The following is a 24,472-nucleotide window of genomic DNA, read 5'->3' on the forward strand; positions in this document are numbered from 1 at the left end:
AGAAATCTTGGATCACCAAATGACCTCCAATCTGGATTAAATTACATTTTTGCAGCACTAGCAGCTGAGTGTTAATGTATTCATTAATGCATTAATGTAATAAATCCTGGTCACATGCCAGAACCAAGAGTCAGCTAAGTTAAAGTATGCAGGACCACACAGAGAGAGGCATGAACAGCAGTCATTGCCTCTTTGTGTTTGGTTCAGTACATTTCAAGCACAGACAGCTGTACAATATCTGCATTTTAGAAAGGAAGCAAACATTACATGGCCCGCTGGAATATTAATGAAATGTTTGAAATCTGGGATCCTTGGCTTGGTTTGGTGTTATGATCCCAGACTTTATAAAAACATATATACATGGCTTCCAGGCAGACTTAAAAACACAGCTTTCAGGTTGTGCTGTTGAGGTAATTCATGTGTGAATTAATTTGTTCGGGCTTAACCAAACAGACAAGGTGCCACAAGGTTCCTTTTTGATGTTTTTAGCCATAAAACAAAAGAAAGTCTTAGATCAGCAATTTTAAAAAATGCTCAAAATGAAGGTAAAAGTAAATGCTAATTTGAATGTATTTCACTACGGTGGCCGAGACCCGCCATAGCTGCAAATAAAAGTAAAGCTGCAAACAAAAACAAACGCTGCTGCAAATAAAAAGAAACACTGCTGCATATAAAAGAAACGCTGCAAATAAAAAGACACACCGCAGCAAACAAAAAAAACGCTGCAAATGAAAACAAACGCCGCTGCAAATAAAAGAAACACCGCAGCAAACAAAAAAACGGAAGTGGATTACCGGGGACTGTTTTTGCCGAAACACCGGAAGAAGAAACAACAACAGGAGTACGAATTGGAAAACGAACTAGAAAGTAAGTGAAAATGGTAGTGTTTGAGGGTGACTTGTCTGTTTCAGCCAACATGGGGATGAGGATCGGAACTGCAGACACTTAAAACACGCTGTTCCGCCTACGGGACGGGTCGTAGGTTGGGAGGTAGCCACAAGTCCTTCTGAATGTTTTAAACACCAACCCTTAAACATATTTATTCATGCCGTACATTGTTAGAAAGCATAGGTTGCCCTGATTCATTCAAGACCACTCACGAATTATATTGGTTGCTCACAGCCGTAATAGTATTAGCGATTGGCTCGGCTAGCCACTCAGCTAAAGTAAAAACAGCTATAATCTCTACATACCTTCAAAGTCTTCCCTTTATCCACAACGATCATCTTGTGACTCAGGACTTTCTGTACAGCTCGCCAAGTATCCATTCTTGTGAAATATGAAATCCGTTTCCATAACATCGAAATACTTTCCTCAATATGTCCATGTATTTAGTCCAACACGTAACGTAATAACACAAATAACAAACCATATACGGTCCCTTTTACGTCTTTTCCTGACCTACACGTACAAGCAACAACAACAACGACAGTAATAAGCTGCCGGAACTATGTAGCCGTCAGTTGTTTCCACTCTCGTTAGTGGTCTCCCCGTGTTAGCCGAAGCTAACAATACAACAAGTTCGTTTTCCAATTCGTAGTCCTGTTGTTGTTGTTTCTTCTTCCGGTGTTTCGGAAAAAACAGTCCCCGGTAATCCACTTCCGTTGTGTCTTTTTTTATTTGCATCGTTTTTTTATTATATGCTGCGGTGTTTTTTTTTTGTTTGCTGTGGTGTTTCTTTTATTTGCAGCGGCGTTTGTTTTTATTTGCAGCGTTTTTTTTGTTTGCTGCGGTGTGTCTTTTTATTTGCAGCGTTTCTTTTATATGCAGCAGTGTTTCTTTTTATTTGCAGCAGCGTTTGTTTTTGTTTGCAGCGTTACTTTTATTTGCAGCTATGGCGGGTCTCGGCCACCGTATTTCTCCCTTATATTTTCCCCCAAAAATGCACTGTATATCTATATTTCCCTGAAGTTATAATGACAGTTAGCATAAACATTATGCAGTGTGAGGGAGCTCAAAGCTGAGAAAGCTGTAGAGAAAGTAAGAGGAAGTTCAGTCCCACATGGCTTGTGCAATGATACAGCCTAAAACCTTAAGTGTTCTGCTTCCATATCCTCTTATGATCCACTAGACATTTTTCTCTACAGGGGTGATGGATGACTTAACCCAGAGCCGCGCTCTTTGCCACAGTTGACCCACATTGAACTACGCGTGTAAAATATGTGTGTGTGTGTGTGTGTGTGTGTGTGTGTGGCTACCCCGTGATATGGAGACACATTGTGAGACACAGGATTTTGTTATGTTTATGCGCCTGAGTGAGAGCCCAGCACACGAGAAGGAAAGAGGTTATGTGTTGACATGTGGATGAGTGCGTGTAGGTTTGTGCAAACATGCAGCCACGTTTGTCGCGCAGCACGACCGGCAGAAGTGATGTACGACTCAGTGCCAGTTCATCTGACTCTAACAGAGACACACAGTCTCTCTCAGTGTTGTAACTCAGGGGTGCAAAGATTCATGGCTTTCTGCAGGATTGATGTCAAATGGAATAGAAACATAAAGCTAATCCTCTGAGCTCTTGTTCTAAGATACAAAGTAGCTTCATACGGATTTCCGACTGCTCTCATCAATTGAAAACAGTCGTCTCATGTTTTCTCACAGCTCTGGGTGGCTCAGTCAAAATGTCTTCAGGATTGAAATAAAGGTTTTTAAGAGCTGTTTGCTGTTTTTCATTTTATTGCCACATACAGCATCAACTTGATTTATTTTCTGAAATTTAAACCTTACTAACAAATGCTACAACACTCTGAGCCATCTTTCCTCAATCAAAATCCTGTCCTCCACACTCCAGAACTAATCTTCACATGTCATCTAATCTCTTCTCCTGTCTGTTGTCTCCTCAGAGTCACCCTGCATCACTGAAGCTCCTGATTGAAGCGGAAGGTGAGCAGCTGCTCTTGGCTCTGGAGAAAAATGAGTAAGTGCTCACTCCATTCATATTTGGCCTTAGATCGGAACTGAGTGCTTTCTCAGTACAAATGGGTGACATATGCGATGCCCAGGGGCTACAACTGGGGCTTTAGCCAAGTTGTGTGTCACACATAACAGCCAGGGACAGGGAGGGAGGAAGGGAAGTCTATCTGTCTTGCTCTGCTAGCGCGGGCATGGCAGTGCTCTCTTTGCTTTGGTCTTTTTCGAGTGCTGAAACAAAGACTTGAAAGACAGAAATTCCTGAATACATCAGCCAGACATTGATGAAAACCGACATCTTCCTCCTTCTTCTCCCCCTATCTTTTCATTTGATCTGTTGGCATAACACAGGGGAGAAAGAGGATTTGTTTGAACGCAGCACTCACCCTGCGCTCCGTGTATTAAGATACTGTCAACACAGTGTCAGTCAGGGGACTGTCAAGGAGGGGTAACATCATTTGAAAGAGATCACGGTATCGGAATGGGTACGGTTTGACAGAGACGTAGCTCTGGATCTTTCAGAGGAATATTTGTCATCTTTGCATTTTTACACAAGGGCTGACTGAATGTGGCCTCGGTCTCAGACAGCCTCCAAGTTGTGTGTGTGTGTCGCTGAGAAGAATGGGACGTGATTGATGGAGCAATATGTTTTCCATCCACCTCTTCTGCCACACATGAGCAACCAGGAACAAGCAGAGCTGTCTGTGTAATAGAGAGAATGAGATAGAGGGAAGCAAAGGGAGAGAGAGAGCGGATGGGTTTTTATGCCAGAGACAGCCATGAATCTCACTTGTTTTCCAGACTTAATATATGTAAATTCCACCTGCAGACTGTGGGACAAAGCTTTCAACACCAGCGACCGCAATTTTATGGCTTACCTACTTTGAAAATATTTTGATGGGAAATCACACTCAGTCTCTCTGTTGAATAACATTCCTGCTTTGCACAGGTGGGGATTTTGCAAAGCTGACTTGCAGATTGTCAAATTTTCACCGGCCCCTTTTATAGCAGGGAATTACATTCTCTTACAGTAAAAACATTTCATTTCAAAATGGGAACTTAAGTTTTCCCCCGTGATCAGCTGCAGTGGAAAAACACCTTACATTCCCATGCACCAACCACATGATTCTCATCCAGCATGGCTGTCATCGTTGTCCAATAGCATTAAATGTAAAGTCCACAGTTGAGCTCAAACCCAGAGCCAAGAGGAACAAACAGAATAGATGGAGAGGTGCAATCTAGATCTTTCTAATGAGCTTGAGCATGATGGAAAGACTTTACTCAAACAAACCTCTGTGTGCTACAAATACCAATCTGTCAGAATTTACTCTCAACATTTGAGGCAGGTCTGGAGAACAAGACCTAGTTACCGGAAAGGGGTGAATTTTCATCTCGTGTAGATTCTCACACAGTTCTGTGCTAAGTCGAAATATGATTTCAGAAATTCAGAATAAATGCCACGCATGTTTGACAAGACAAATCACAAATAGGATATGAATGTGAAGAGGCTGTGTATTGTTGAGTGAGTGCAGATCATTGTACCCAGAGCCAGACCTGAACCTGCTGTGCTGACATTAACTGAAGGTTCTTGTGTGAGGTTGCTGGCAGACTGACTGTGCAACGCTGATGAAGTCCAGTTGTTCAAACAAAACCGGCATCTGTAGTGGAAGAAAAAATATGGACCAGAGTGAAATGATTTGAATTAAACCCTCGGATTTATTTTGTTTTCTCAAACCTCTGTTAATAAATATCCCTGGCAACAAAACACAAGTGACATGTTCCTTCTTGGGAGGGGGCTGGATGGGTAGATGGCCAAATAATTGGGGTTGGGTGGATGTCTGGATAGTTAAAAGTGGACTTTGCTGCAGGGTAGCACTGTTCCCCAACTTCTTCCAATTGTGACTCAGGACAGTTTCTTGTCATGGTGTTTACTGTTGCCATGTTGATGTTTCAAGTGATCATTTTAACCCAAACCACGATCTTTACCTAAATATGATGAAGTGTTTTTAACCTAATTTTGCAACAGATTGATCTACATTTGATCTAGTTGAAAGCCCAGTCCCTCACTATACAGACACCAAAGGGTGCCTTGTGAGTCTGCATGAGGCGCCAGTGAAGCATTACAAAGTATTTGATGACCTGGTTTGCACATGATGCCCTAAGTCTAATAAGCAGTAGAGGCATCACAAAATTTCCACATCACAATATAGCTTATTTATAACAGCTTGAAATTATTGCATTTTTATACCTCAGTGCCAACAACAGCAATGGCATTATGTTAACATTATGTTAACAGCTTTCCAGCTGTTAACATAATGTTAACATAATGTTTTTGGTTTGTCCTTCTGTCTATCCATCTGTACCATTTTCATGAACGCAATATCTCAGGAATGCCCTGAGTGAATTTCTTTGAATTTCCATAAATTCAGCACGAATGTCCACTCAAGGATGAATGGATTACATTTTGATGGTCAAATGTTATGGTCACTGCAACCCCAGGTCCATCCCATTCTTCCATGAATGTGATATCTTATTAACACCTGGAGGAAATATCTTCAAATGTGGCACAAACTTCCACTTGAACTCTAGGATTAACTGATTAGATTTTGGTGGTCAAAGGTCAATGTCACTGTGACCTCATGTCTGTCCCATTCTTGTGGAAACAATATCTCAGGAACGCCTGGAAGGAATTTGGCACAAACATCCACTTGGCAACAGTTTTATGACTTATTCTGGCCACTTTTGTATTACTATTTGGCCCAACCCCTCATTTATTCCTAAGAGGCTTTTCACATCAATCAACCTATCAGTTTTGCAGTTTTTGCCCTGGTGCCAGGAGTGGAGGAACAGCATCCTAATCTGTTCTGAAACTGACACAGTATATAGATGTGCTAGCTGGGCTCTGTCAGTCTGTTGTGCTTGTTAGTTTGTTATGGAGGGCATATAAAGGGGTTTGCCATTTCCAGACAGAGACTTTCAAATTGGGTTGTTGATACCACATCATAAACATACAGCCTCAGGGGCCTCTGTGAGTCTCAGTATTCTGGGCTGCCTTGAAGGATACTGACATCTGTGCCACAGCGAATTCTTCCTGTACATTTGCCTGCTTATACAGAGTTAATGTGGCCAGGCCGCACCTCACCCTTTGGTGTCTGTGGCCTTGTCTGCTTTTTTGGTCTGCAACTGAGGCATAGTGAGTACAGATTCCTCATGACCTTATTGGCATGGGTCATCCAGGTATTACATACTGTTTCTGGTGATCAGGAAGAAGGAATTAGAACAACAGCTACAAATCTAACTAAGTTTCTATGAATTCTGGATGACCGCCAGAGTTCATTGTCATTTCTGTAGGACACGACTGCTGGGTGCCAGGCCCCTTTATCAAGTTGCTTGTGCCCAAGTCACGTGACTTTGCTGGTATTATGTCCTAAACTCCTGTGCATGCATACGAAGCATATCCAGGTATTACATACTGTCTTTGGCAGTCATGCAGAAGTTACAGAACTTAAGTTACATTTGTAACTCAAGTCTATTGTATTCCTCTATGGCATCCTCTCAGTAACAGTTAAACAGAAAAACAATATCTGAAAAGATGTATGCAGTTTTGGGTGTCAGAAAACTGCTGCTATAACATGTTTGCTACTCTGATGGTGAACTGTGTGGTGACGGTGGCACGGGTGACATTTGGAAAGCCGGTAACACAGCAGAAGCTCTCCTTGATGTTCAATGTCAGTGTTTGGTGTGTCTCCTCCTTGGCATGAAGGAATGTGGAAGCAGGAGACAGAGGCTTCAAATACTCCTAAGGGCACACTTGAAGCAGTCTGGTTGTCAGGATGGAAAGGGTGGAGGCTGCCTGGAGCACCATGTCAATCATGTGAACAGATGCTCCAAGTTATGGTTCAAAGATGGTTGCCTGAAAGATCAAGACCATCTTTATGTGGAAATGCTGCCATTTTTATGAACCCACGTATTACTGCCTCTCCATATTTCAAAATTGCTAGTAAAAAGTCTGCTTAGTTCTGGACTATTATCCAATGGCTTTAGATTACAATTTTTAGAGTATGAAATCAGATCATAATTTTTGTGTGACCCATCAATTAAATGTATTTGTAAAAAAATATTATCTTTTTGTGTGGATAAAGACAAGCATCTACAGGTAATCATGCAGGACATATCTGTTGTTGTTATCATCATCAATCAGTTGGGGAAAAGAACATGTGCTATAGACAGTGCCTTGCCTTTAGCTGCCAATAATTTTGTAAGCAATGTATTTTTAATCATTAGCAACTGTAATCCTCTGTGGTTAGAGCTGGAGAAGCATTTATGAAGGAAAACCAACAATGGAGAAACCCCTGAAGTGCATGATGATATTACAACACTTCTTTAATGAGTAGTCTGATTACAATGCTCAAAGCCAAAAATAGAAACCTTCCGTGTCAGGAGGTGTTGTCAAGGATTACAAAATCTGAGCAAAATGAAGTCTGTTCCAGTTCTATACTTTCTCTCAACATACCATAAACATTTGTCATATGAAACTGCCTGATTAAACCATATGTCATGTAATACATTCTCCTGACATAGTAAATTCAAGATTTTACCCAGGAAACTGATTAACAGAGGTAGCAAATGTTCCCTTAGAAATAAAATTACCTACAGTACAGATTAAATAGAAGTTTGCCCATCAGTGCAGTGTGTGTTCTACAACATGTGCACAATGTTCTTGATGTGATGTTGCAAAATGTTGTTATTAATTACTGGAAGGAAAATGTAGAGCACGGTCTTCTGCTGCGCTTGTCTGAGATCCCTGGTGGCATCTCATTTTCTGTGATCAATTTAGTGACTAGATGTGAGTCTAAACAGTGGCTCATTTGCTTTGTGAAAAAGCACCTCTGTCCCTTGTTACCTGAAGGTTAAGGTCCTTTATTATCATGTTGATGTTAGACGATGAACCCAATTGCTCCAAATGAGCAGACTGTGTGTGTGTGTGTGTGTGTGTGTGTGTGTGTGTGTGTATATGTATGGGTGAATGAGAGGCTTTGTAAAAGGCTTTGTCCTTTTCAGGTTGAAAATTCCTGTATAAATACAATCCATTTGCATTTTTAAAAGCATATTGTTTTTGGCATCTTTTTGATGTTAGTGGAGGTATTTTTATCAGTTTCCTGCTCACAATGGAGGAGGAAAAAACCTTAATGCTTGTGCACATCAAGACAATAGGGACATTTATTGAGCTTTGACCATTCGGTATTGAACCACTAGTGGCCAAACAGTTCTAGCAACTCTTGCTGCTTTGTAGCTCAGAATGTGAGGCCTCAAGATGAGTCCCAAGCTGAGCAGGCAGCATGCTCTCCATCCGTGTTTTCCTTTCTTATAGACTGCAGTATCACTGAAGGGAGGCCTGGAGCTCGTCAACTGGGTGGAGGTCGTTCTTGGTTGCCTGCTCTTGGGGTTTCTCTCTGCTCATCATGTTGTTTAATCATAAGTATAAGGGGCCTCAAGGATTGGCCATTGATCTTTCAATGTGTTTTGTACTGTAAGAAAAACAGACACAAAGGAGAGCACATAGACAGACTTTAATCTGGTTTATTCCCTGGACAGAGGGCAGGAAGAAGATATGTTTCCTAAGTGACAGGCCTGGCTGCAAACTTCTTCTATCTCTCTGGTGTTTGGTGGAACGATAAAATTCAACTTGGACCGGATCCAGACACAATTTGTCCCAGTTTGTGTATTGGGTTTTAGGGATGTTATTTTACTCCATATCTCAGGCTGGACTGCTGCCGGCCTGTGACCTGTTGCTTCTCTCAGTGAAGACGTCCTCGTGTCTCATTGAAAACATGAGCAGGAAGCAGCCTCTCCTGGGAAACTGAGCAAACAGAAGTCTAAAGACGCAAATAACCACTCCTTTCTGGAAAAAGAGACATCTCTGTGACCTCCTTTGTAGAGTTATTGTCCTCGGATGCTGAGCCACACACAGATTGTTTAAGTAACGTCAAAACCTAGACATCCATGTGTGTGTGTGTCAAATCCTTCCTTTTAACATGAAACTAGGAGTGAGGGATGTATCAAATCTTCCCTCTAGTCATTAAGTCAGAAATCAAACAAGATGAGAAGTCTGTTTTCTCATTATGACTTCTGTGCTTGCTGAAGCTGAGCAGTTTAAAATGTGTTTATCACAGATTGTAATGTCTGTAATAACCACTTTGTACTTTTCACATCATGCAGAGATTTAACACAATCTTTCCTCGACTTTTTTCGAATGAACAGTTTGGATGTTTGACCAATTGAAATCACATTTAGATGGCGAGTTGCAATTTTCCATTTCAGATATTTCTTAGGTTAAAACCAAAATCTAATACATAACATGCCAACCATATAAAGTACTGACCTATACAGACTTTTAAATCTTAATGTCAAACTTTCAACACTTTTATATAAATTGTGAAAGTAGTTTTATCACATAATTGAAACCTGATAACTGCTATTCCTCCAGTCTAGACTCCAATTCTCTAATCATTAAATTGATAAAAAATAAAGCTTCCACTTCATTAAATACTCGGTTCCCATAGCTACCTGCTAACCCATCATACCTACATCTTCACATTGTAGAGCTGGAGAAGAAGGATGTGGATAAAGATGATCCCAGAATTACAAGGGACGGAGGATAGGAAGAAGTTTAAAAATGTTAAGGAAGGGAAGGAGAATGAAAGATAAATGTAATAATTTGAGGTGTCCATCCACTTGAGACATGTATGTGCTCTTCCTGCCATGCCTCTGTGTAATCACTGTGGAGATGAAATCTAATTACAGCCTTGCTCCTGATTATCTTATCTGCAGCTGACTGGTCACATCTGTATCCCCTGTCAGTACATAATCAGCTTGTCCTCTGACCTATTAGCCAAGTATTCCCAGAGAAAGAGACAGACAGGTAGATAGTGGGTGAATCAGTACAGTATACGGTACCCTATAGCGAAAATTGTAATTGTGCTGGAGGTAGAATCAGCTCAGTCCAGACAGTGAACAGATACAGTACACTTGCATGAACACACAGAATATGTGGATATGCGGATCTGTTCTTGCACCGATGCTCATTTATCCTCTGCAGACAAACACATACACATAAACCTTCTTTCATCAGCAAAATTCAAACACACCTACACACACACACACACACACACACACACACACACACACACACACACACACACACACACATTACGCACCATGTTCTAAAATTCATTCAGAACCACCAAACCTTATTTCCCAGTGAAGGATGCACTGAGGTTAACTCTAGCCTTTGTACCTTTCTTGTTACCCTCGCGGCTGCAAGGCCATGATATACTGTGATTCATTAGTTTCAAAGACAAGCTTGTCTCTGTCCAGACCCTGCGCCTTTTAAGTACTTCCTTCAAAAGAGAATTTTTTGGAAGGAGCTTCCCTCTTTTGAATTACCTTCTCAGAAGCTCCAATTATTTTCAAGCTTAGAGCAGTAATTAATAAGGTGAACTCGCCCCTCCATATTCCTAATTAATCAGAAGGCACCTGGTAACACTGGGAACCTCTTAGAATGCTGTGTACTCTCTGTCAGGATTGAGTGCTCAGGCGTGGTGTCCTTTTTAAAGTTGTGTTTTGTGTCTTATACATGTTTTTTTTTTTTTTTTACTGATCTTGAGACCTTCCATCCCAAGTTTACTTCAAAGGCCAGAGTCCAAAAAAGAGCTCAACCAGTTCACTTCATGTCACTTGTCTCTCATCTCTCTCTCTCTCTCTCTCTCTCTCTCTCTCTCTCTCTCTCTCTCTCACACTTCCCGTTCTTCTCATTCAGCATTTTCAAATCAATAATAACAAATTACATTTAATTAATAGTTTAATTTAGCGTTCATTCTTATGTCATGAACGAAGTGGCATTTTATGACGCGAGAGGTCGTTTTGCGCAATGTCGTCAATTCGCCTGGTGTGTCACAAACCGCAAAGGAAACCTTGGTGGTGTAATGTACAAAAATTATGAAAATGAAGACTGACTATAAGTTTAGAGGGACATTTTGTGCAGCGATAGTGCCCCCCCCCCCACCTCCTCTCTGAGCCTTTTTCCAGACAGACTGCAGGGGTCTCAGGACTCCAGCTGGTAGATCTATTCCTCAGCTTCCCTCCCTAAACCACAAAGTACACAGCCAACTGAAACCTACTGTAAGCAGCAGTTTCTCTCTGGGGGATGAGCCATCACTCACCTTCACCAGTGAGCTTATGGTCCTGCTGATAAAGATGCCCTATTTCTTTGATAGAGTTTCTTACTTTAGCTGCATCAACTTCACGTTTTTTTTTTCACACGCAACACAATTAAACAGTTAAAATTGAAAGTGTAAAATTTAAAACCTGTTTCACACGTTTTCTATTCAGGCAGCTGGGGGTCAGTCCCTTGCTCCCAGACACCTTGATAGCTGATGAGGAAGCAGAAATGTGTTTTATTTCCACACTTAGAATTCAAACCTGCTTGTTTAACCATTAGGCAGCCATTGGCCCATCAGAGGACATATAAGATGAGATTTACTGGGTGCTATTTTTGTGTCTTGGGAGACATGATAGCCAGACAGCCGTCGTCCTGTTGTGAGTCATCTTTTAAGAGCCATTTCTTGCATTATTATGAACCTGGTGTTGCGTTAATGTAACAATTCAAAGCCTGAACAATAACCTATTTTTTGTCCCTGTAAATGCCAGTCTGCCATTTTAGGATAATATTGCATTAAAAGTTATGAACGGATTCTGAAAGAAGACGAGGCCACGTTGTTTCATTTTCAGACCTTTACGTAACTTCTGTCGAATGTTTAATGGAGTATAATGTTAGGCTTTATCTGCAAGAACATTTATTGTGAGAAATTTTCAACATATTCCAGACAGCTGATAAAGTGTAAGCACGTATTATTTCTTTTATTTCCAACTCTCCATCCATCTTCTGAATGTATTTAGAAAGATTATTTTCCTTGAATATGAGAATGACCTCATTTTTTTTTTATCCATGCAAGTCTGCTCTCGACTCAACCGTAGCTCAATCAGATATATAAGCAGTATTCTGATTATATTCCCATTGCTGAAAATCATACAAAGTTAACGCTGAAATGACTTCAAAAAAATACTATTATGAATACAACAGTACAGAGAGAACAATGGAAAGCACCTCTCGTCCTCTGTTGGTTTGTTGCAATAACATTAAATTGTGTGAACACTGCATAGTCTCTTGAACATTTAAGGACTGGTCTCTTTTAATTTCACTGGTATGCTTCTTCATATTAACTGCTTTCCTTTCATAGTATTTAGGTTTTGAAATGAAACAGATAACTCAACTGTGCTGACTTCCCCTATATCCCCAAAATGCACGCAGTAATGTCATAGTCCTTCTATATGGACATGGGGGAAATAAGCAAAGAAAATAAAACCACCTCCAGGGCATCATGCTGAAATGCAGCTATAAGAGCAAAAATATTCACCATGTCTTATACTAGATATTTTTCGCCTATAAGGAATGACACATTTTATACTTAAACAGAAGTTTAAGAGAGAATAATTTGAATATGAATTGCCAGAAATGCCTCATTACAACCATTACCACACAGCAATTTGGCTTTATCTGAGATTTGTGATGATTATGGAGCATAAAAGTGAGTTTTGTCAGTTGAGGCCCTCTATCTCTATCTTATATTGTGTGCTCTTTCCCTCAGATTGTCAGTCTTTCCATCTGTTTCTCTGGCTCACGTTTTCTCCCTTTCACCCATTTAAGCAAACACTGTCAATAAATTCAAGAGAAATCTCATTTTCTCAAGGCTTTGGGGTGCCAAAGGGAATAAACAAAAGCAGCCAAAGTTTTTGACCTCTGTGGCTGCTGACCATAAAGATAATCAGCCTAGTCTCACAGTCCTGGCTTCTATCCACTCCTCCTCTGACAGACAGACAAATAGAGTTGCCAGAGATAGTGTGAGTTAATGTCAGCTAGGAGGGAATGCTTGCTCTACTTGTCCTCCATCCTGTTCTCTGTGTTCTCACAGTCCACTGACCTTCCTATGACCAGCACTCCCTGCGTGTGGGGTCACTGACTGAGCAAAGAAGCCACGCGTGGTCATCAGTCAGACGGTCAGATTTGGACTGATGGAAGCCCGTCTCTTTCAGCTGATCTAGGAGGTTTTTTTTCTCCTCCTTCTGTCGCCCTCACACAGAGCAGTGTCCTTGTGAAAAATGAATGCTGGATGGAAAGCAAAAACAGCATCCGCTCCAATTGACTAGCACAGCAAAAAAACCTCCAGCAGCAGTTTCCCCTTCTTGCCCTAAAAGGTAGCATCACTGCTGATGATGCTCTCCAATGGTGAATTCATCCCCTATTTTTCCTTTTGTTTTCCTGCTTTCGACTCCTTTAAAACTTCAAATCCACACGAGACTCAATGGGAAACCTGTGTAGGAGTTAGAGTTCAGATGCCTCTTTCATCGCTAAATTTAGCTTAGTGATAAAAGGAAATGGTGCAGAGAAAGTCAGAGACCTGGAGCACAGAGTCTTCCCGTGTCTCCATGTCATGCAGAAAGCAGATGCGTTTGGTTTCCCATCCTACTCATCATTGAGGTTATGAGTCTGAGGCCCTGCAGTGCTGAGAGATGGACACATAGGGAGTAGACGGAGGCAAGGGAAGTATGTGTGATGACTGGAGTTGAGGTTTCTGGTGTTTTTGCTTTGTCAGATGAGGTGTGAAAGCAGTCCCCCTCCTCTTGTGTCTACCTGCCTCCACGTCTCTCCCTCCTCACTTATTTTCTTGCCGTCAGCAACTTCTAATAACTCCCTATCGGGGTATGGAACATGGCAGGGTCTCCTTTGGTTGGCCTCCGTACTCCTCTCACTCACTCTCACCTAATCCCTCTAACGCTGGGGACAGGAGTGAGCTGCCAACAACAATAGGAGCTGCCAGGGTTTGATAAAGAGGCTGTGGAGTGCTTCAGGGTGCAGGCACCCCATGGAATTGAGGCCTGAGTCCATGACACACTTTGCTTTAAAATTTGGTGACACATGAGCTGAGAGAAAAACAACAAAGCATATTTATTCTAAATTAGCAGACCCAGTTGCCTGATGGCCTAACACAGTCATCACTGAGGACAATGAGGACATATCCTCTGTATTTTTCAGAAAAAGTGGGGGTTTTAGCAATCTGGAGGGATTTGATGTTTAGGGAAATATTCTTATCCACATTCTTGCCAAGAATAGATGAAAAGATTGATACGACTCTCATGTGTCAGTTCAATATGGAGCTAGAGCCAGCAGTCTGCAGTTGTGTCATTAACGTCATGGTTGCCAGGCAAACAGAAGAGACCACTGTGGAAATCAGTGTGGCCAGCCAAGAAATGATTCTGCACATAACACCATGTAAAACCACAACATATAATTTTTACACTTTACACTTCAAACAAAAAAGATATAACATGTTAATTAACTAGCCTTTTTACATGCTGGCAGGCTGATTTTGTTATGTTCAGAGAGAGTCAGGCTACATGTTTCAATTCTGTTTGCTAAGCTAAGCTAATTAGCAACTGCTGGCTCGAGCTTTATATTAAACCGATAGATATGAAAGTGTTATCAGTCTTGTAATTTAATCATTGATGAAAAACAAATAAGCATATTAACAATTCCTTTACCAGTCCAGTAATGTGTCATGATACGCATTTGATACTGAAGGCTGATTTCTGTTTGTATTAATGGAATTAAATATTTAATCCGAATAAAAACTGCACAGCAAACACTTACATTTTGGTAAATAACATTCACTGAAAATAGTTGAAAGGAAAATATGAAGAAACCGAAAATGAAAACATTTTAGAGGGTTTTTGTTTTGGTGTCTGGTCAAGGGGTAAAGGGGATTTGTGAGGTTGTGCATTTAGACAGAATTCTACAATCCTGGCTATAGCCCTTGCCTGGCTATTGGTTTTGTTCGAAATAGAGATGAAAATGAATGCATTGATGGTGTACATTGGTGCGATTTGACCATGCTCACCTTGTTGTAATGCTTGATAGGTCAGTGATGCAGTAAAATGAATGGGCTCCAGCTGCGTGCTCCATCTGCATGCTCTGATGTATGATGTGATGGTTACAAACAATCTCTTAAAGAAAGCCAATAATGTTCCTCTTCCTGGGTGCATCAGCTGAACATGAGGACCGATATTCCAGGGATCAATGGACCACGGATGATCGATGAGTAACCAGCGCGCTATTGGGAAATCAGTTACTAACCTTAGATGCTATGATGTCAGGAGCTGATTCAAAGAAACGTGATATAACACAGTCTTTAGTCAGCATTTACTGCAGAAATCAGTTCTAGTGAATGCTGGTAGTGATTTGAGAATGCTCGGTTTGTTGCTGAATAAATTGGACTTTGAATTCCTTGTCGTAGCACAGAAAACACCTGCTACAAACGTATGTGCATTCTAACCTTGCATGTTTCACTAAAGGTTAATTTCTGTTTAAATAATTGAGTTGTTTTTGTTCCGTCTCCTCCAACTCTGGTCTTGTAGCCCTCCTCTCTGAGTGTTTTCTGCACATTCTCAGCTGTCAATCATCTCCTGGGTCACAGTGTCACGGTGCAAAACCAAACCCACCTAATACATCAAAATCAGACTTTTGCTAGGAAGAGGGATGATATCTTCCTCAGTGATACAATCAGAGGAGTGAAAGACATTAAGGGAGGGAGAGTAAATTTGTATTCAGTTCTTAATTGTTTGATTTCCCTGGAGGCATGCAAGGCGGGGGAGAAGGGCAGGGCAAAAAGAGGGGGGAGAGCGAATAAGTACAGACAGGTTTAATTAATTGAAATGCTGCTTTTTTGTGTGCACGTTTACCTTGTGAAAAGAATGATAGGCTTGATTGTTTGAAGTTCCCAAGTCGCTCATTAGTTCAAGCACTAGGTTGCAATGAATATAGATGCATGAGCTTTGGGCCTTGGGCCAGTTCTTTGCAAAGCATTTGAATTAATGGGAAAGCTCAAAGCTGTTGCATTAGCATGACCCGTTCTGAAAATGACTTTGCATTCACCCCTTCTTCAGTCCCTCCTCCCATTCTCAGCCTTAACCCACATAATGATTAAAAAAAGATGTAGAAAAACAGACAGAGAACTTGTGATGCAATTAATTGTTTTGAAGCTGCACGTAAAGATTATTATTTCCTCTTGGAATTTATCCACAGAAGGGAATATAAATCTAGTCAATTTCCATCTGTGGGCTTTTAATATTCCCTGATTTTGCTACAGGCTTGTTGCATGAATATCAAAATGTGTCTAAAAGGGTTGGTTTTCTCATTTGCCTCTATCTTGCCATGCAGATAGTTTTATTTGCTCAGGGTTTGAGGTATCCATCTTTTGGCCCCAACTTTAGTGAAATGGAGGTAAGTTAGACTTTTTTTTTTGTGGTTCCCACAGTATTGTAATAATGTATTTAAATGTGGCATCTCTTTCCTGACACAGTATCCTTGTTACTCTGGATAACCCACAGACCTCACTGTCAGCAGATTTTATGACTGTGTTTGGTAGAAACTGGAACTGCTGCAAATCTGGTAAACCAACACTTTATATTTTGTTTTGGAGATTGCTAAATACTCCAGGATATAATGCCTTCTTGACTTTCCTGCACTGAGGGGTCGAATAAGTCTGAGTGGAAATAAGGCAGGGAGTGTTGTGATTTGCTGATGGTGTTGAAAGAAAAGAATGTGTTGCATGATATACTATAAGCTGTGAGCTCCTGTGTGTGGAACACAAACACAAACAGCACAGGCAGCTATTCCTACATATGTACAAGCACACACACACGCGTGTACATGCACACACACACACACAGACACTCATAAATCATGCTGAGCTACCAGCACATGTAGTCATTCCTACACACAAGCAGGGGCACACTCTCTACTTCTATTACTCCCACACCCCTTCACATAGACGTACAACCAGGGCTTGTCCTCAGGGAGATGAAGAGGCAGAGCAGAGGCACGCTCTCTGCCACAGAGGAACAGAAGCCCCCAAGGCAGATAGGAGTAGAAAGCAGGATGAAGGATCTCCCCTCCAGTGATCCACAGCAACAAAGGCGATTTGAGAAACTGCTGCTTTGGCACTCGGAATAATTAGTTTCAGATAACAATGTCACTGGGCCATGCCATGAAAAAAGAAAGGGAAAAAAACCTAGCCACCTCGGACAAACTGCCAAGATTTGTCTGTTTTATATGTTTTCCTTCAATTTAATTATGATCACTTGCTTAATTACAAGCATAAGGAATGCTTAAGCTTCATATTCCACTTGACCTGAAGTGAAGCATTTTAGAGCTCCCACTGTGCTGATCAACTGTCTTTGATTAGTCACATGTGATTACTTCTCCCCGGCCCTTGGGGATCGGTGATATCATGAGCAATAAAATGACTATAAATGTCTTTTTAGAAGAAGTAAGAGCGACTTGCCCTGCTGTAACCCATGATTGAATGAGTGATTATGGTTTGTAGGGCGATGGTTGTCATAGACACCATTTGTCCCACTTGGTGTGTACATGCATGCCTGGGTGACAGACTCTATGGTGTAAGCGAAACACACGAGAGCCAGATGTGATGTTACATGTCGACAAATGACAACAGGCGACGAGACAAAGGAGGGAGCTGACAATTATTTGTAAAAGGCGGCAGTCTACTTTCTGAGTCAAAGTTTTTCTTTTAGTTATCCTGTGTTGAAACAGTTTGAAGTTATGCTTTTGTGATTCTTACAAAAGAAGCCATGCCTAGAAATGAGTTGTAAAATCAGCCCAACCAATAAAACGTCAAACAAACATGACTTTTTATCATTTTAATAAGGTTTCATTGTGCTTGTCAGACTGGAATGATTGGAGTATGTGTCACTCCACACTGAATTGTGGTGCAGTTAGAGACAAAGTATTCCCATAATGTGGTGAGGCAGCAGCACATGTGCCAAATGTGACACAGGATGCAAAACAAGTCCTTATACCTAACTGTAAATTTATATGCGCCTTGCAAAAACCCAAGTGACCTATGAGCGGTTCCTGATCTGCTCGCTTTGTGACTAAGTTTTGGGTAATGTCATGGCAACTGAAACTGCTTTATTAAGATTAGAGAAAGATCATGCTCATGCAACATTCATTCCAACCTCCTGCCTATGAGCCTTTGCAGTGGTATCAGTATCACACCACTTTCACCTTTTTATCCTTAGGGAAAAGTCATTACTCTCTCAACCATTAGAGCTTGCTTGATGGGGGTCTTTTTGAGCACTTGAACAAAATGACCAACACACTAACAGCACCTCTGAGTTTTTTTTCTATTTTTTGGTCCACTGATCATGTTGTCTTGTTTGATGTGCAAACTCAGTCTTTTTAGCTGCAGTGTTGTGGAAGTGAACATGACTTGCTTCTTCAATGAGATGTGTTTTCTTATTTCTAAATAGTTTTGGTTATTGGACCATCTTCTCTGTTTTTTGCACTCTAAACAAAATGAGAACATTTAAGAAACAAAATCTATTTTTTAATAGTTATTGAAAGACTTGTGTCTAACTCACTTTAGTCTGCATCATTATTTTTACACTTTATCAAAGATTAGTGTTGCATTTCGGCCCTAATTTCAATTATCTTATCCATTGTTGGGGTGGTATTCATCATCCCGTCTCTATAATTGGGATCCTGTGGATTCATCCATCACGCAGACATTGCACAGAGATGACACTTTATTGATTTCACGGGGCATGCCTGGGCTTAACCGCATCAATCTCGAGGTGACTGTCACTGCAAAAATTGCGTGCCGCTGCTGCAAATGGCTACTCTGTTTGACCATCTCACTGACCAATTAACCACTGTCAGATCACACAGGTGTAAAGAATCATAATGAGGCTGATACGATGGGTTGAATGTGGGATAAAGGCTGATTTGCTTTCTATGTGTAAAATAAACTTGAGATGCTTTCATTTTTGCACTTTCAATACAACTGGCTGTCTTGATACAAGCTATAAAAACATTTTTTTGTGTTTTTGCCTTGATGTCTTTGCTGCTGGACTGAGTATCGGTCCTTGAGCCAGGGGCGCCACTGAGCTACATGTTAGCTCCCAACTGAACATGGCAGCTTATTTAAATGAAGTCAAAACCATCTGCCTTGACTTTTTTTTCTGCTCTTTTTTTCCCCCCTTCCTCCCTCCTCCTTGAGCTGAAATCATTGGCTGGCATGCTCTAGCGGCTCTGTTCATGACATGCTTCGTGAAAGACTGGGAGTTGCATTGAGATCAGGGTAAGCAGGGGGAATTCTGCTTCTCTGCTCTACTTGGCACTGGCCTGCAACACTACCTGATGTCAGACAGATCACAGCCAGGAAGACTGGCCCTCTTCCCTCGCTGCTGGAAAAAATGTTTCTAAGACAGAGACAAGGTTTTTTTGGCCTGGGGGGGTTTGCACTATTGCAGGGTTGTCAGGCACATGATCCCACTTTCTCCCCGCTTTTTCCAAGTGAAGCTGGGTTCTTGCCACTTGCCACATAAAAGCAGGGGGACATTATTACTACCACATTGCCTCACAAGTCTCTCCATTGAAATGTAATGTACTAATTGGAGCTCCTAGATTAGGTTTTACAAGAAACTTATTTCTTTGATGATGATTTCATCTGCGCTAAATGTTTATATTTACATCTGTTCTGAATAACTTTCCATTATGGAACAGGGCTTACAAGCACTAGAGAGCTACTTGCTCTCCAGAGCCCTCATGCCTAGCTTCTCATTTATCATAGTTAACTCTAGAAATTGTCCAGAAGTCCCTGATTAGGTTGTCTGAGTTTAATGAGACATATCGGAGTCTCTGACTGGGAAATCACTGCACATTGATCCAACTTGTTTTCCAACAATGGTAATGAAGACAATGCTGTCAATGTACTGGTCATAGCAAGTCAATTAAGATTGTGTTCTCCAAAAAAGGAAGTTAATCTTCTCTTTAAAGTTCTCCTATTACTGTCACAGAATGTGCAAGGTCTTAATTTTTTTTTCTCGATTATACTTACAGCCTGGTTCAACACCTAATCAAGAGAGGAGGGAGATTCACACAGAGCTTGAAGTTGAAAACCCATTTCTGACCACTGACTTAAACACAGTCTACTTTATATTCTATGATGCCCACTAGCTCTACTATCCTGTAGTGTTCCCCATTGCTCCAACTCCATCTTTAAGCCACCTGACAACAGTTTTGCAGGGATTCATTTTCTTTCTCACAATAAGATTTCCGTTTCTCTTTTTGGCCTGCAGTCACATAATCAATTCAGTGCTTTGTGTTTCCTCCAAGAATTGATCAAAAGTGTCCCAAGCAGTTTGAACTCTCCTCTCTCCCATTGAGAATGTGTTTTTATGACCTATGCGTGACTTCGGCTTAGCTCGCCTTATGTCTGTATGCGCTGACGTCTGGTTATTGCCATAATCACATCACAATCTGTGGTGACATGCACAATCCTGTACCATAATCAATAGAAAACCGATGTTGGTTTGCATATAAAAAGCTGAGAAATATTTTCTGCAGCATGATTGCCATGAAGGATGTTTGACATTGTGGGATTTCCTTTCAAGGTCATGTCAGCCCTCACCTTCAAATCTTCTGCTGTTGATTTACTGGACACTAACACCAGTTCATCAAGCCTTTTACAATTAATATATCTCACACACCTCTCCATTTACTCGTCTCACATACATACAGAATAAACACTAACAATTGAGACCACATGTAAAAGAACAATGGAATTTAGTGATTTGATGAAGACATTAACTTTCCAAGTTAAGCAGGGCTGTATTTTCTCAATAAGACCATTGATGACAGAGAATATGTTTGAATGGTTAGCTGTGACATTTATTTATTTATAGCATGAGTCCCTCTGTTATTTCCTGTACAAAGGCAGAAAGAGAGCCCGATGATGTTGAACAGAGATATAACAGAAAAAATATGATAATTTAATGCAAAATGAACACAAGTGGCATTTAGTCTTTGGCATTCAGGATTAGCTTGAAGTGACTTCATTGTCTTTCTGTCTTCCTTGTCAAATCTACTGACAGGAAAATCTAGCTCTTTCCATCACATAATACATTTTCTTTCAAAAAGCTATTTTGTCTCAGACAGCATGACAAGATGTAAACAGAACAGTAATTGTTGGTATTGTACCTGTCTAATTGAGAAGTTATCAAATGTTTTTTCCATCAGAGTTTCTTAGAAAGAGTTCATGCAGCAGTAGCACAAATTTCAGCAATATCGCTTCGTCGTTGTCTCACACTTGCAGTTATTCTTGCTGTCAGGCTGCTTACTCTTGGGATAGGTTCTGGGGCATTAACAGCCGGAACGTGGCATCTTCTTGGTGACTCATGATGCATCTCCCCGATGCAGACAGTCAGACAGAGCTCTGCTGGAGGCCCGTCTCGTGGGTAATGCATTTTAAATGGGGGGCGTGAACCCCTGTCCCCTCTCTTTCCCCATGCCTCATTAACTTTCCACTGATTGATAAACAGTGGCCATGTGGGGTGGTTAGCTTGTGGAATTAGGCACACATTATATTTAGCTCATAGTTCATCACACAGCAAGAGGAGATGCACCCTTAAGTTTTATAAAAGATTAATAAACAATGTTTTATCAGCTGAGTGACTTGCAGTGAGAGCTTTTCTGTGCATATGTGTATCTACACTATGTTGCAAATGGTGATTCTCTGTACATGTTTATTGTGTGTGTGTGTGTGTGTGTGTGTATGTGTGTGCATGTATGGTGCACTTTGCATTATGCAAGCTCATATCTGGTGGTTTATGGATTTCCTTCCTTCCAGGCAGTCAGTAGTTTTATTCAATTCAGTGAACTTAATCTCAGTCCATTTCCACTCCGGGTTTGTTTGTTTGAGTTCAAGCCTGAGTTTGTACTTGAGTCCCCCCCAACTCTGTAGTGACCATTTGCATAATGCTTTACTCAAAGTGTTAGCCACCATCTTGGCAGGCATTATGAAGTACTGTATGCTATGAAGCTCCTAACTAGTTACCTATTCTGCAGGTTTAAATTGAACACATTTATATCTATATCTATGGAGTGTTGACTTTTATGTTGTAGAAACACACCCCAATATCTCTGACTAAATTGAACCTTAGCTTACTTGTGCTAATGTTAGCTAGCGAAATTGTTTTAATGGGGCATGTAATGTAATAAAACAACACTAAATTCAAGGATGCTCTGACACTTGAGGGAGTCGACTGAAATGAATAGAAACTGAGTGCTACCTTGAAAGTAGGAAATGTGTCTGGTGGCATACTAATGTCTTGTTGTAATGCAACAAGCTTTGATCAGATACCCTGCAGGGACTGAATGTACACCAGTTTAATTCCTGCAACAACTCTTAAGCTAGACACTAAACCCCAGTGCTCAGCCATTGAAAGTCACACAAAAAAAACTAAATGTAACATGTGCATGACACATGGGTGTATGCAACATTTTCTTTCATACCCACACACTCCAGAGCAGACACATATACACACACACTCACTCAGCACTCTCAACTGTCTGTTGTGGGCAGATGTTGAGGTTGTGTGTCCGACTGAGAGCACAGACCTAATTAAGACTGAAGAAACACATCATTTTATTTGGCTCTCTCTAGTCTTTGGCCTTGCTTTGATCCAATGATTATTACCAGCTCTTTGGCTCTGTAGAGGAGTAGAGGGCGGGGAAGCATTGTGTCTCACGCTGACAGCTCCCAAACAAAATAAGCCCCATCCCCGGGTTGTTACAGCTGACACTCCCAGCTGGGTTGTCAGCGGTGAGGTCAGTAAGAGAATCCAGCTGCCTGCTGAGGTTTGTTCCTCTGCTGTGGATTAGCACCAACCAACCATCTGCTGGTGTCCTGTTGTGTTCATTAGTATCGCTTTACAGTATGTACATAGACACATAAGCCACAGACACTCTCATCCTCACAAAACATGTACATAAATACACATGCTCATGTTGTCATAATCAACCCAGGAGGGGGTCCGCATTGCTTTTTTTGGATTTCAGCTCATTTGGTGATCTCTCTCTGCTTCTCATCCTCCAGCTGAGTGTCCTTCCCTTTGCCAGAGAGAGGATGGATCCTCAATAACCTTTGCGGGTGACAAGAGGGGCAGCCAGCGTTGTAGTGGGGCTGTGACAGTATCGTTTGCAGCGGCGGAGTGAGGCCTTGAAATCCACCGGGAATTTTTTATGTCCCAATTGGTTTCCAATTTAACTGGTTTCCTTACCGAACAGCTCCAGCTGTGTTGCGCTTCCATCAGCAGATTCGTCACAAATTCACAAATATACACAGCATATTACTGGAGATTTTTAAGTTGCAGTTATATAGCGCTCACTTCCAGAAAAATATTCGCTGCAGTAGACGTGAACTGCAACTTGGAAATCGGCAGAAAAAAAATTTGCCATTGCAAACTGTTCATTCATTTTCCCAGCAGGCCGTGCTCCACATTATAAGAACAAACAAAGAAAATAATATATTGCAGTTATAATTTTTGAATATGCTACCATGGAAGTTGTAGAATACTGAAATAGAAATTGATTTAAGTTGCAAAATTGGAAGTGATAAGAAAGAACTGGACCACAACAATGACCATGACTGAGAAATGCACAGCAAGAAAGCGTTATAAATACACCATGGATTATACTTGCCTGAAATGTAAATTGTGTAGTTTTCTCAGTCTCTCATGTCAATGGTGTCACTGGAGCGGTATCTGCGTACATTGCATGACTGAATATTGACCAGCTCATGACAGTGACAGCCAGAGTTCATAGTGTCGCCATCTGGCCTACCGGGAACTGTCCCATCTCTCCCGATGATCGTTTGTGTTTGTAACCATAGTGATTGGAGAGCATAGCTCAGTGATTGTGTGATTTAGAGTACAGTACTCAATCAGAAATCACTTAATCACCAGGAAAGGCTACAGGAGGCTCTAAAAGGTTTGTAGTTAGTTAGTAACAGTGGACACAATCACAGCACAAAAGGAAATGCATCTAAAGGTCCATTGAAACTTTTCAAACTACTCCTCCTTCTGCTGTTCAACTGTGTGTTTAGCATTTTCCAAACTTTTCTGAACACATTCCAAACCAGTAGTGTTTTGAAATATCTTCCTCACAGCTTTGAAGGGCCCTGGAAGAAGTGAATTTAGTGTTTTTAGTGTAAGTTTGTCATTGAGAAAGTTGAAAATACATGTCCTTCAGCACCCACAAACAACTGTCATCAGATTATTTGATATGGCTACAAGGCTAATTGTTTTCCATAAAATGGAAACAGCACACTATTGCTTTAATTGGTGACACATTAGTAGCTCATTGTTGCTGTTTCTTGATCCTTTATCATTTTTCTCTACGGTGTTTAAAAATTTGCTCAAAAAAACACATTTTTACACACCATGAAGTTAGCACAATAAACTGTACATAAAGATAGATTAAAAGAAGCTGCCTTACTGGGCATTCTTGGGTCATTGTTAGCTAGTAGCTACTTTAGCTAAACTGTGCTAATATTGCAGGTATCATAAATAAATAACATTAAACTTA

General features: G+C 40.9%; 1 protein-coding gene across 1 annotated transcript in view; it reads left to right on the forward strand.

The window, feature by feature from the left end:
- LOC128381094 (disintegrin and metalloproteinase domain-containing protein 12-like) overlaps window positions 1-24,472 on the forward strand; it is a 72,936-nt gene that overhangs the window by 12,868 nt on the left and 35,596 nt on the right. Inside the window, exon 3 of the mRNA XM_053341046.1 lies at window positions 2,841-2,914. Coding sequence (XP_053197021.1) covers window positions 2,841-2,914 — 74 coding nt within the window. The remainder of the gene's footprint in view (window positions 1-2,840; window positions 2,915-24,472) is intronic.

Source organism: Scomber japonicus, chromosome 20 (genome assembly GCF_027409825.1).
Source record: "Scomber japonicus isolate fScoJap1 chromosome 20, fScoJap1.pri, whole genome shotgun sequence".
NCBI lineage: Eukaryota > Metazoa > Chordata > Actinopteri > Scombriformes > Scombridae > Scomber > Scomber japonicus.